General features: G+C 38.2%; 1 protein-coding gene across 6 annotated transcripts in view; it reads left to right on the forward strand.

Moving 5' to 3' along the window:
• LGI1 (leucine rich glioma inactivated 1) overlaps nt 1-11,395 on the forward strand; it is a 31,378-nt gene extending 19,983 nt beyond the window's left edge. For 4 of the 6 annotated variants that reach the window (XM_065067292.1, XM_065067291.1, XM_005506959.4 and 1 more), the window contains 6 exons: nt 3,641-3,712; nt 3,816-3,887; nt 8,054-8,125; nt 9,379-9,548; nt 9,972-10,136; nt 10,221-11,395. In XM_065067292.1, coding sequence (XP_064923364.1) covers nt 3,641-3,712; nt 3,816-3,887; nt 8,054-8,125; nt 9,379-9,548; nt 9,972-10,136; nt 10,221-11,038 — 1,369 coding nt within the window. In that variant the 3' untranslated portion in view covers nt 11,039-11,395. The remainder of the gene's footprint in view (nt 1-3,640; nt 3,713-3,815; nt 3,888-8,053; nt 8,126-9,378; nt 9,549-9,971; nt 10,137-10,220) is intronic. The other 2 variants (XM_065067293.1, XM_065067294.1) reach the window with 1 other exon arrangement.
• The last annotated feature ends 2,696 nt before the right edge of the window (nt 11,396-14,091 follow it).

Consider the following 14,091-nt stretch of genomic DNA (forward strand, 5'->3'; position numbering starts at 1 on the left):
CTTTGAATGATTACGTGTTGAAGCTTTTGGTGACAGAATCTATGCTATCTTTACGATACTTTAATTAACATTACAGTAGGGGTTTTGGCATTGCAACAACTATTCTTGTTTCTTTTCTGCAGTCCTGGGCCTGATCCCAGTATAAAGCTGTCCATTTGCAACACTCCCTCACTGTGAGCTCAGAACCCCTCAGATCGGCCCCTTCATTGTGGTGGGACAGGTCCTGAAGCCCCTTTCCATGTAAAACTGCCATTGACTTCTGTGGAAGTTCAGTTATTTCAGTGGGAGTTTGCCTTCATAGTGCCTGGATTTGACCCTGTTTGTTGTCTCGTGTTCTTTGGGAAAAAAAAAAGTAATTAAGATTTCCTTTAAATTAAAAAAAAAAATAAGCAGTTATTCCAAAATCAAATACTGTGATGAGGTATACACAGAAAGAGAATGCTTTTGGATGTTTAAATATTAGATTCATCTCTATGTAGGATTTTTACAGGCTCACAGGCTTTCCTAGAAATGTGGGCATACGATTATATAATTGTGAGCTATACAGAGGCAGAGGGGGTGTAACCTGAACTGTTTATAGTGGATGTGCCGCCAGCCTGACACACACCCAGATTTGCCTCAGAAATCCGGCAAGACGGACTCCCCGATGTGATAGCAATGAAAACTGAACGTGTGTCCCAGACTGACTTCCCGAGCACTCTCCAAGGGGCCAGAGGTGCAGTGTTGATGTGCTGGAGCCCCAGGGAAAACTGCTGGGGCAGGGATCTCTGAAGCCCTGACCCTGGCTGTACTCTGCTACCTCAAGTGGAGCTGATAAGGAGGTGCAGACGTTCTGTACAATTTTGGATACAGGGTAAATAGGTAAATGCAGTTACTATGGAAACCTAAATGCTTTTCCATGGTGCTTTATTCCTGAGCAGCTTTTCCCAGGTGGTCACAGATCACAAAAGGGACACATTTAACATAATTCCTGCAATGGGCCTTTGAAAGGAAAGAAAAAAGAAATAGCAGCATTGCTGGAGCTCGTATCTGAAGAGAGTGAGTAGGACATCATCTCTCTTGGCTACGATACACCACCTACACTTACCAATACCACTGCCAGGGAGGCAGAACGGGGTAGGGTGGAGTAGGACAGACACAGTCATCTTATTTTTAGTTATGATAGCGCCTTGTACAGTGGGGTCTGGCAATGGCTTATGGCGTTTTGGTGATGGTAATGATGTGCATGGTCTGCCATATGCTGAAATGCATGTTCTAAGCTGCTGTTAATAAATGCTGCAGCAAAAGGTCTGACCCCAGAAAAGCAGGTTTTGTTCCATTACGGGCTCTGACGAGTGATCTGTTTTCCATATATATTTCTAACATGGTAGCTGAGCTGTTTGCCGTCTTTGGAAAGTCAGGCTGCTGATCTAAGGCAAATGACTCCTTAAACACGGACCATAAGAGCAGGATTGTATTTGTGGGGCCAATTACTCCAGTTTGCACATGGGAAATAAAAATTTCCACCTTTGGCAGATAATAGTAAGGGAAATAAGAATATGGAAAACTCAGGTTAACTAAAAATTACAGTAAGTTTTAGTTTTGCATGATTATATCTGTATTGGTAGGTTTAAATTAGCAAATAGCTAGATTTAGCAGCCTATATGTATTTTTATGTAATAGTCTGCAGCATTACATTTTTAAAGTCCAAATGTTACTTGGTATCTCCAATATGCCAATAACACATTTCTGTGTGTGGAATAATATCTGCCACTATTATTATTTACTACTGTTTTTACTGTAGTAGCGGCAATGGTCTCTGGAAAAATCATGGTCTAGTGATAGGACTTCTAAGTTCCAGGACAGGAGAGCTTTTCTTCTTGAATAGTACGGATTGTATACTCTGTTCTCTTCACGTGACAACAAAAATATGAAGGACCTACGGAGCTATGGTGAAGTGCCAGCAGTAATGTTCCCTAAATGTTGAGAAAATCTCCCTGCTCTCATCTCCAGCACCCGTAACTGTGTGTCAACAACATGCTGAGGGTGCCCTTTTGAACTGATGACTTGAAAGCCCGTAGAAAGAAGGGAGGTAATCATGGCACCAGGATCTGTACCTGCTCACAGAGTACCAGTCCTGCTAAGCAATACCGTGCCTATCGTCAGTCGCTGTCCCCAGAAGTACCTAGTTCGTGGGTCACAGATCAAGAAAATCAGGTGTTTGAGGGCACAGAGTGGGAGAAAAGCCACTTTGTGCATGAAATACGCTTGATACAGCCATTGAGGGGAGGTATGAGATGGAAGGCAAATGAGCTCACCAAGGGCAAGACCTATGCTATAATATAAGTCTAGCAACCTCTAAAATAGCTATACTATTTAAAGAGATACCACCCTGTTCTTTACATTGCAAGGAGAGTTGAGTACAGAAAAGGAAAAATTATCCGGTGAAATCACATCAGAAAAGTGAAATTAGCTGCAGGCAGCAGACTTACTAAATTGGTCCTCTGGTTCAGAGATTTTACAAAAATACTTATTATCTCTAGGAAAGGGAAGTATCATTGTTTCTAACAAAAAGGAAGAATTTCCTGCTTACATTTTTCATACATACATAGCAACATATTTAAAGTGGAAGAAGCACAGTCTGCAATAGCCAAGTGAGAAAATAAATCAACTGCAATTTATTCTTAATGCAAGCTTCAAAATAGTAGATTAACTCATTAAGTGTATTAATTCATACTTGGAAATCTTGAATTCCTGAATGCCTAAAGATGTCATAATGTAAATCTATTTATCCATCAGGTCAAACTGAAATAAAACATAGATGTGCATCTGGTATTTCACTGGGGTAAAGTTCATCATACTTGACAATGCCTCACCATATTAAGGGTGTGGCAGTCCAGAGCTGAATTAAAATGGATAAATGCAACCATGGCTGATAAGCATAAATAAAGGTGGAAAAATCGATGTTAGTCCATTTTTAATGCTTACAAAATTACATAAAATTAAATGTGTTGCTGGTATTTTTACTGCTAGATGGATGAAAAATAGATGCACACACTAAGAGCTATCTCCAGCAGGTATAATGTGGTCTTAAAAATAGTTCTGATTTGAACACTGACTAAATTAAGAGATTTTCCATTTTTTTCTCAATTAACTTCTAAGTACCTTCAGGTCAAATGTGCCCACATGTTTAACTCATAAGTTAAGGGATTTTCCTGCCTGTCAGTGGTGCAGATTCATCCTGATGCCTGGCTAGAGAGCTGGATATTTTCCCTATGTTGTCACCAAAACTAAGTGTTCTTCAAGACAATTTAGACAGGCCTCTATAGTACTTGAACATTTATTGTCATCCAAATATGTCACCAGTGGCACTTGTACAATCTCATTGTTTTACTGGCATGATAAACCCACGTTTGCATCCCACAGAAGTCAATGGAATTTTATCAGATGGCCCCAGTAGGCAAGGCAAAGAGTTATTGGGTCCTTCCCTTTGCACCAGACTATGGTGCAATGTAAAATATCAGCCTCATGTTCCTGTAGTGCTTGCACAGACAAAACCGTGAAACCAAACAGTGCAAATTTGCCCTACTATGACTTGCTAAACTGTTTTCTAAAGATGCTAATAACCTAACAGTCTTTTGTTTTTCATCTCTTTTCGCAGGTTGTTTACATCTAACACTTTTGATGTTATTAGTGATGATGCTTTCATGGGCCTTCCTCATCTAGAATATTTGTGAGTGGACAAATGTATATTTCCTGGCATTATTGAATGAAGTGGGTGGGCTCACAAATTCCAGGCATTGCTTTGACCAGAATGACTTTACAACCCATTACAGGTTCATAGAGAACAACAGCATTAAGTCAATTTCAAGACATACTTTCAGAGGACTGAAATCTTTAATTCACCTGTAAGTAAAGTGGTTGAATATATTACTTGGTATATTTAATATAGTAACGGAACCACATTTTTATATATAGCTGTTCACATTTGTTTAGGCAGTATTATTAGTCATTCAATTAGAATGTTAATCGTCGTGTTTCCACCAAAGACTTCCAAACTGTGGTATGTGTAGAAGGCTGGGACTCAAACAGCTTCCAAGCAGTACACGTTTGGCAGTCACTCCCCAGCTTTCTCTGCTCAGAGCACTGGGGATTTCCAGCTGAGCATGTAGGAGCGGGAAATAAGTGGGATGGGTTGGGAAGCTTTGCACTGATGAGGTGAGTCCCAGTTTGGGAGGTGGAGAAGAGGAAGGTGGGAGCCGTGGTCAGTACTGAGGCGCTATGGTGGTGGGAGGCTGAGAGGTGGACGCGTCTCTTCCCAGGTACCACAGTCCGGTGTGAGTCAAAGAGAATATTACAGCCATTCATGGGACTGGCCGTCACTGTCTGTAGGGTGTCCACTTTAGCCACTGCCTGTATCCAGCAGAATTTGACCAAATAGAATTTGAAAATTCACACTTAGAGCAATTCTCAATAAAACAGTTGCAACAAGATGCGCATAGTATAACTTACCGATCCACTTCTTCCACTTGGCTGTAGGGCATATCAGCCTTTAGACTGCAGCAGGATTGGCTTTGCACTCCTGCACTGCACCCTGTGCTGTCCTCTTCGCAAGCCAGAGCATCCCATGGTTGGAATCTGTCATGCACTGACACCAGTATCTGCTTAACGTTCCTGGTGTGGCTGCTCAGCCCTTCAGCTGTCCTGGAAACACAGCCAGCCCCTTGCCCCCTGACGTGCTGCAGCCCCCCGGTGCATTATCTGAGAGGGGACATGAGTCAAGGGCTCACGTGGCTGCTGGGAGCAACGCTCCCTGTGCGCACACCAGCAGAGGCATTTATCACGTTGTGCTCACAGGTGAAACGCACACTGGCAACAAATACCTGGAACATTTCACTGCAAACACAAGAGCAGAATCCTCATGCTCTGAGCTAGCAAGACAGTTTTTAGACAGGCTTTTGTCTCTGTATCTTATATCAAGTTTATCTTTTAGCAATAATTGTATTTCAGCAAGCAATAAATGAAAATTGTATTGAAAATACAATATGCACTGTAAGAAAACATAAAAAATACAAAAATACTGTAAGAAAAGGAGGCTAAAACATCTGGGGTGTGCCTGACATGGGTTTACACCCAGCTCTGAACATTTGCATTCTGAAGCATATATCTTGGGGTGTGTGTCATGGGCAGGGGAGTGGATTCTGACCTTTTGGCCTTAACACAATAACCTCCAAGAGGGTTTTGACACAGGGTCATTTAACTTTTTCTTTCATATATTTTGACACAGGAGAGAAAGCAGAGGTTCCATTTTAAATGGTTAATGCATAAATATAATAGTTGAATTGCAATTCACCACATCCTTCACCACATAGTAAATGTACCATAAACCACTTCACTCTTCCCTTTTTGGTCAGAACAGACAAGACTCACAGCTGGCTGAAACCAAGCCTACTGTGACTACTCTTGTAGATAAAGTTATTTATAGAATGGCTCTAGGTCTGAGGAAGAGGAAGGAGAGAGGAGAGGGAAAAAGGTGTATAAACAGGCTGTGCACATCCCATAAAAATCCATATTAAAGGTATAATTATAGTACTGTTAAAAAAGGCAGATAATTGGATAAGGCTGGTAACTGGAACCCTGTCTTCAAAATATTTATGCACATGAATAACTTAATATTCACAAATGGGTCCAGTACATTATTTATCATATTCGTTTACTTATTTAGTAGCTGTTGCTGCCAATGAGCAAATTGCTTTTCTAACACACAGGAAGGCACAGTTTCTTCTCCACAGAGCATACGGTCTAAGAGTAATGTCTTGTCTTGCCTGTTACGTTGGTTTCTGGGGATGCTTCAGCAGTTTCATAAGAGGAAACATATGCAAAAGATAGAACCACATCTGAGGATCCACTGCGGTTTGCATGCACATTTTTGGGACGTAGATTTGTGTATCATGCTGCTATTACGCATGGAACACTATTCATGAAGACAATGAGAAATTTGCAGAAAATAACTGCAAAGGCAAGTCTATTAACCACAGAATGTGACTAGTTTAATCTGCTTGCAGAACCGCTCCCCACCCTTTGGGGAAAATTGCACATACTCATTAAGAATAATTATTTGGCACCCTGAGGCATTTCTCATTTAAGAAACAGGAGAGTACTTGTGTACATAAAATATATTAAAAAGAATCATAGTAAATAAGCATGCAGATGATTTCCATGAAGTTAGAAGAGAAGATGAACTTTGTTCTATTTATTCTGTGACTTCCTTTTCACAACGTAACTTTTGCAATGCAGTAAGCTATCCAAATATTTGTATTTTCATAATGCAATTAACTTTGATGATGATAGTGTGTCCTTATTGTAAAACAGAGCCATCTAGTATTCAATATTATGCAACACAATTTATTTTTTGCTCAGAGTAGATTTAAGAACAGAAAAAATAAAGAAAAATAGCATTCCTTTTACTAATTCACTAATTTAATGTCAAAATCTTACAGTTAGAATTGCACAATTAGTAATTTTGATTGCATTTCTTTCAGAACTGCAACCATGAGTTTAACTGCATGCTTGATTCAACCTTTACTCTCTTATTATAAACCAAATACCTCATACAGCACCATCTAGGCAAGCCAGTGTTTTCTTATATATGTGTGCTTTTTAACAGTGTAATATAAAGTGCATCATTTTCATCCAAAAATTGGCAGATCCGTAAACCTTGTCTAAATCTTCTTCTCAGTCACATTCCCATGGAAGTTGTGAACCACTGGTACTTCCAAGCACATCATCCCTTTCAGTTTGCTGTAATCCAGGTTATAAAGAATATATAGGCCATTAAACCTGTGCCAGCTTGCAAGCCTACTTAGCTTTCTCCCTCTGAGTTACCTGACTTTTAAAGAATTGTTCTTGAGTATAAAATTAAGCATAAGAGAAGCACATGATACATACACCCAACAGTGTTACAATCAGATGTACTTTGAAAGTGAAGTCAGAACAGACTAATAGCATCGTCCCGTATTTACTCCTTCTGATAAGGCAAACACTTAATTTTAAATGAGGCAGTAGACATAATATGTCTGGGCCTGTTCTTCAGTTCAAGTATATGCCTAAGTGGCTTTGCTTGGCTAGAGGAATCGTAGTTAATAAATAACTCTCATGTTTACAAGTGAAAACAGAAGAGGTTCTGAGTCTTACTAGCTACAGATTAAAACTGGGATCTAAACTAGAATGATTTATTTCCACTTTTATTTCTTCTCATAAGTCATAAATAACCTACAACAAATACCCTACAACATTATTCTTTTCCTGTCATGCCCTCCGTGACATTTCAGAGAACCCAGACCTTTGGTGGACTCACTCAGATGTATCTGACTGAAATGTAATATATTGCCTGTTCAAAGCCTGCCTGCATTTCCTTGTCACTTTTACCAGATAGAATACTCGCTGAATTTAAGGGAGCTTTCCCAACATTAAAAATTGGTAATTAATAGCAGTGTTTTGCTGGTCTCACACATACATACTCATACACACACACGCACATTCCAGGAAAGAAATTGATGCTAATCAGCAATTTCTTGCCTATTACTGCATATTTCCAAAAGCCATAAGATGAGCCTAAGTCCAACAGAATAAAACCTTGTGTCAAGATTTTGCTTCCAGAAGATAAAAGCAAGTGTGGAAATTGCAGTAATATGAGCACCATATATTGGTATCTCATAAGGAAAACATCGGTAGATCAAATCATGACTAACTGTTTTAAAATAGTGGTGTTGGCAAAACACCAGAGGTGATTGCACTTTTTACCCTGCTAAGTGAAGTATCATAAATGCTGCAAGGCTGCTGAAGAGTCAGAAAGCAGAAGGGGGTATCGCATTTTAGTGGGAGAAAGAGTCACAAGGTAAATGAGCTATTCTTAAAAGCAATCCTTCAGAACTAAGTGCTGGAGGATACCAGGGCTCTTTACCTTTAGAAAAAAACAAACCAAACCCAACCCAACTCAGCCCACGCAGTATTATATGTTGAAAAAATGTGTAAATTTATGAACTAGTACTGATACTTGCGTCTTCTTTTGCAGGAGTCTCGCAAATAATAATCTCCAGTCGCTTCCAAAAGACATATTCAAAGGCTTGGATTCTTTAACAAATGTGTAAGAAGGCAATTAATTAATCTATTATTTATACTAAAAATGTAAAGGGATTATTTTAGAGGACATTCTGAGTAACATTCAAACCAATAGCCAGTGATGGGATCTTACTACGGGGTAGACACTACCCGATATGGGTAGGCTTGTTTTTTGTCTAATGTTGTTGATAATTTGCTTTAGTTTTGAATATTCCATCAGTTTTGAGGGTAAGTAATATTGTTGGTAGTTATGTAAGAGAGCTGCATGTTCATTAAGACTTAGTGAATAAGAAGGAAGTTTCCTTAGGGATGCATGAGAGAGCATGGCATGAGGGGAGGGTAGAAGATATTTAGTGTAGTAACATCTCTGTGTGCAATTAATTTCTGGGAATTTCTGTTTTGTCACAAAATCATGTATTAATAAATAACCATATCCCTTACTAAATCTAATTGCAACCAAACCAAAACATGACATTGTTTAAATATATAACTTCAATACCAATACAAATACAAAATATTGATAAACAGATAAATCCTATAGTTGCTTCATTGAAATATATCCTGTTTACAACAAACAAATTCTGGTTCACCTGATTTGAGATAATGAGCACAGAACATCCTTTCCCTGCTCCCTGTGTTACCAAGGTAGGCTGAATTCATGTTGTAGAGCTGCAGCAGTAAGTTGTCGAGATGGTCAGTGTCTCTGGTAGCATTACTTGGCATGACTGACCATGGCCAGGTGGTTACACAGTCTGGTCCTGGCACTTGCCTATTCCTTTACATACGATCTAAAATCTGGCCCAAGACAGTTGTAAAAGACTTAAACAGAACTCCTTTGCTTGTTTCTCCTAAAGCCCTAAATGAATACATCTAAAGGAGGTAGCAAAGACTGACTGGCTGACCATCAGGTTACATTAATCCTGGTTTTGTTATCTAGAATGCTCTTATTGAGAAAGTGTAATCTGAAAGAAACAACCTCCTGAAACTTGGGGCCAACAGTCTGATGGGCTTTTGTGCACCTGTAAACTTGGGGAAACCAACCAAAATTTCCTGCTGATCATCAAGTTAAGTTCTCCTTGATTACCTTAATATAATTCAATCTGTGTGGGTTCTGGTATGTAGATTTAACTATGGGTCAGGACAAATTAAACCAGGGAGGCATCAACTGAGAATAAGCAAGAAAGCACATATTTGACAAGAGCCCAGTTTACTATTGTCCTGCAAGGAGGAATACATCAGTTGATTGCTTGTTTTCAATGTATGATTTGTTCGTTGTAGAGATCTTAGGGGCAACGCATTTAATTGTGACTGCAAACTGAAGTGGTTAGTGGAATGGCTGGGCAGCACCAATGCAACCGTTGAAGACATTTACTGTGAAGGCCCACCAGAATATAAGAAGCGCAAAATCAATAGCCTCTCTCCAAAAGAATTTGATTGCACTATTACAGGTAATGGGCTTCAAATTATTTAATCTTGTTAAATTTAAGTCAAAGCCATATATATTTTGTTATTGTAGGGTCCATTTCTGCAGGCAGTCTGCATACTGGATGGAGCTTCCTCTAGAATCAGTATGAATTCTGTGCAGGTGTAAGTCTGATGTGTGAATTATTTGAGAGTGGGGTCTTAAATTGCAGCTTCTACTCAGACTTTAATATGCTATATAAGGATTTGGAGAACTGGGACCTAAACCAGCACCTCTTTTAATTGAGGAAGATGGATAAACAAGTTGCAGTGCTCCTTTATCAACAGGAACATTTGGCTACCGATGAAATACTCTAATTTGTAATAAATTGGTATCTGTTAAGCAGAATTTTTCAATACAGTATGGAAAGTATCTCTGTGACTATCATCTGTTGTGTGCTCTTTTACAGAATTTGAAGTTTATCAGTCCCTTCCATACCAATCTCTGTCAGTAGATACTTTCTCATACATGAATGATAAACACGTGGTTATTGCTCAGCCTTTTACTGGAAAATGCATCTTTCTTGAATGGGACCATGTAGAAGTGATGTTCAGGAATTACGACAACATCACAGGTATGAACACTGCTCATCAAATAACTTTACAACAGCTGATCCAAAAAGCATTTCTAACCCTGTCTTTTACTTTTCTCTTTATAGGTACTTCAACTGTTGTGTGTAAACCTATAGTTATTGAGAGTCAGCTGTATGTCATTGTCGCACAGCTGTTTGGAGGCTCCCACATATATAAAAGAGATATTTTTGCTAATAAGTTTATAAAAATTCAAGATATTGAGATCCTTAAAATCCGAAAACCCAATGACATTGAAACTTTCAGGATTGCTGAAGACTGGTATTTTGTTGTTGCAGACAGTTCAAAGGCTGGTTTCACCACTGTTTACAAATGGAACGGGAATGGATTTTATTCCCATCAGTCTCTGCACGCCTGGTACAGAGATACTGATGTGGAGTTTCTTGAAATATCCGGCAAACCACATTTAATTCTGTCAAGTAGTTCCCAAAGACCTGTAATATATCAATGGAACAAAGGAACAAATGAATTTGTTAAGCGTTTTGATATCCAAGATATGGAAGATGCATATGCAGTGAAACATTTCAAAGTGAAAGAGGATGTGTACATTTGCTTAACAAGATTTATTGGGGACTCTAAAGTAATGAAATGGGGTGGTTCAGCATTTCTGGATTTACAAAGGATGCCATCCCGAGGGTCAATGGTATTCCAACCGCTTCAGATAGATAATTATCAATATGCCATTCTTGGAAGTGATTATTCTTTCACTCAAGTTTATTATTGGGATGCTGAAAAGGCAAAATTTGTGAAGTTTCAAGAATTAAACATACAGGCACCAAGATCTTTCATACATGTCTCCATCAATAATCGAGATTTTCTCTTTGCTTCAAGTTTTAAGGGAACTACATTGATTTATAGACATGTCATAGTTGACTTAAGCGCATGACACTCATAATTCTGAGATTACATCAGACTTTCTACCATAAGTGGACAAAATGAACTAAATGCATGATGACTCTCTTATCTTACTTCCAAATGAATGCCTTTAAAAGTTGAGATTGCTAGAACAAAGTATTACTAGTATCTTCATCTTTAATTGTCAAGTCTAGTGGTGTTGGAAGTTGCATTTTTTAACAAAAAGAATTCAAATTAACTGTTCTTTGCATCCACAATATGTAAATATGTGTGCAGCTGCATCTGTTGCTATAAAGAATATTAAAATGTACTTTTCCATTTATTTATTCACCTGTTTGAAACAACTGCCAAATAAAATGTTTACATTTTGTGTCTTTCACATTCCAAATATTATTTGCAGGTGATACTTTTTATTTGTGTATATATTATACACATATAAAATAAACCCAAGAAGGCATATTGCACAACGCAGTGTTGTACTGCATGGAAGATGCACGGTATCGAAGAGCAGGTGGGTTTTCCATATAACAAGAAGTTATTGATAAAAACACAGCATTGAACCTCAATCCTGTAAATTATTGCCTGGACATATAGTTGCTGATTTAAACAGGACTCTGCCCAGAAAAAAAGAAAAAAAAAAAAAAGATTAAATAGACGCAGTTGTAGGATAGAGAGTTCAGTTATATAGATCCAGTTGTAGGATGGGGCTTTGTACTGTGTATAGCTGAAGTACCTGATTTTCTAAAAAATTATAAAGAAATCAACAGAATAAAAGATGATGCAAAGGTCTTTCTTTCTCCACCTCATGCTGAAGCAGCACAAAATGAGTCTCTGGTATAACGTTGGGGTTGTTACTGGGCTGAAAGCTAGAAGCACAGCTCATTTTTCAGCTAGCAACGTTTCCATAGCTGAACCATCACACATCACTTGCATGAATTCGATGTGCCTTTGTCGGGTCTTTCCACTGTAATTGCAATTATTTAATCTTCAATTAATTTATTCATTATTCTGAATGATGCTAGTGAATTTGAAGTTGTTTTCTTCCAGTATCCTGCAAATAAGTTTAGTAACAGACACTTCTGAAATTCAGAGAACTTTGAATGTGGCAGGACAGATTCAGTTGGTATAGCATATGCCACTCCAGGGAAGCTACCTATATCTGTTAAATTATGCCAAGTTTGAATTTGGTGTGAAAATCTATTACAAACTCAAAATAGTCTTTTGTTGACATACATCTAGTGCATCACTTGTGAGAAACCTGTACTGCTGCTGAAGATCATTTGGTGCAGCTCAGGAAGAGAGCTCAAGTGGAAATCGTCGAGCCTTGTGCTCCAGTGCCATCTTTAAAATATACCCATGAATACTGTACATGTTGATACACATTTCTAACATTTACAGATGTTGATTGACAAATAAGATGTGTAATACCATGCATGGCAGTTAATCACACAATCTTATTTTGCAAGCTGGGTGCTCTGTGTACTCACAGACACCCCAAAAATGTCAGATTATTATGGTGCTGCTAAAAGCACCTGCAGCTGAAGAATAATAATTAGGAAAAAAAGACACATAGTGTATGTTTTATGAAGCCAGTCCTAAACAGGATGCTTCTGTAATAACGCTTAGAGGTTTTTTTAATATTAAATGTTATTTGAAAAGCAAAAAGTCCATGTGAACAATACTATTCTAATAAGTTAATTTTTCTGATGCCTTTATATCCATAGCTGCCTATGCTCTAGTCAGTATTTGGCTTAACAACTACCTAGTCCATAAGTATTTACAGGGTGACTAGAAAGATTTTAAACTATGTTTCACAGTTCAAACCTCCAATTTTTTTCTTAATAGACAAGTTTCCAAAAATAATCACTTGCTTGACAGGCTTCCTTTATAAATGCTTAGCTTTTATATTAGCATGACTTCGAACCCCAGAAGAACCCAAATAATCTCTTTTATTATTTCTCTGTTGGCTGCACATATGTGATTCCCAACGAAGTTTGTCCATCTCATCTTCAATACACCTTGCATGGCAAAGGAATGAAATGGAAAGTCATGAACTGATGTCAAATCTACCAGCAAAACATGAAGTGTTTTCTACTTCATCTTGTCTTTTGTTTCTCTCTTTTACTTAAGGTCCTGGTGAATTATGTGCACTGATTTTGATCTGATTTCTCCCATTGTACTTGCCTACGTGTGCTCTCTGTCAAATTAAATAGATAATGGCTGTATATCCTTCTTATTATGGACATCTGGCTGCGTTTAAGTGGAGTTGCATAACCTTGCTAATTTGCTACCAACATTTATTTACAAACACTACACCCCAATACATTGCCTCACAATTGTACCTTGAGAAGGCTAGGTTTCATGGAATTATATTTCAGAGCCAGCCAGCTACATGACATATGTTATAGTGGTGCTATGATTGTTTTCTTGAGTTAATTTATTTTGAAATAATATGATAGACTTAGGAGAATTCGCTGTTACTCCTGGGTTTAAAGGATGAGTTTAAAAGCCTGCCAGGGTGTGAGTCACTAGAATTTTACGTTCACAATACTTAGAAAACTAGCCACGGTACAGTGGAGGGTGGTAAGGGATTAATCTGCTGGGTTAATCTACCAAAGTATACAACTGTGTTATCAATTTGGTTGTTCCTTCAGGAAATTTTACTTGTAGTCAAGCAGTAATGATTTAGGAAGTTCCAAATGCCAGTGTCATTTTTGGAATGTCAATTAATCACAATAAAACGCAGAATCTGAATCTGTTCTCTTTTGAAAATCCCTTTCTCTAATCAATTTGTGTAAGGTGGAGATTCACAGGGACTGCAGCTGGTTTCTTCTTGTGCATGAATAGCGTCTCATTGCACCACAAAAGGAACTGGGGTATTTTTAGAACAGAACTCATAATCCTTAATGTAGAAGAGCTCATTAGGTGACTCCCTGTGCTGTTTCTTCTCAATTTCAGAGACTGGGCATTTTAACAGCTTTTCTAAGGCCATACTCCATCCTGGTTCTCTGCTCAATATTCCTTCTGATAGCAGTAGAAGTCCTGGACAACAACTAAAATAGGACCTTTTATCATATATATATA

The sequence above is a fragment of the Columba livia genome, chromosome 6, assembly GCF_036013475.1.
Source record: "Columba livia isolate bColLiv1 breed racing homer chromosome 6, bColLiv1.pat.W.v2, whole genome shotgun sequence".
In the NCBI taxonomy this organism is placed as follows: Eukaryota; Metazoa; Chordata; class Aves; order Columbiformes; family Columbidae; genus Columba; species Columba livia.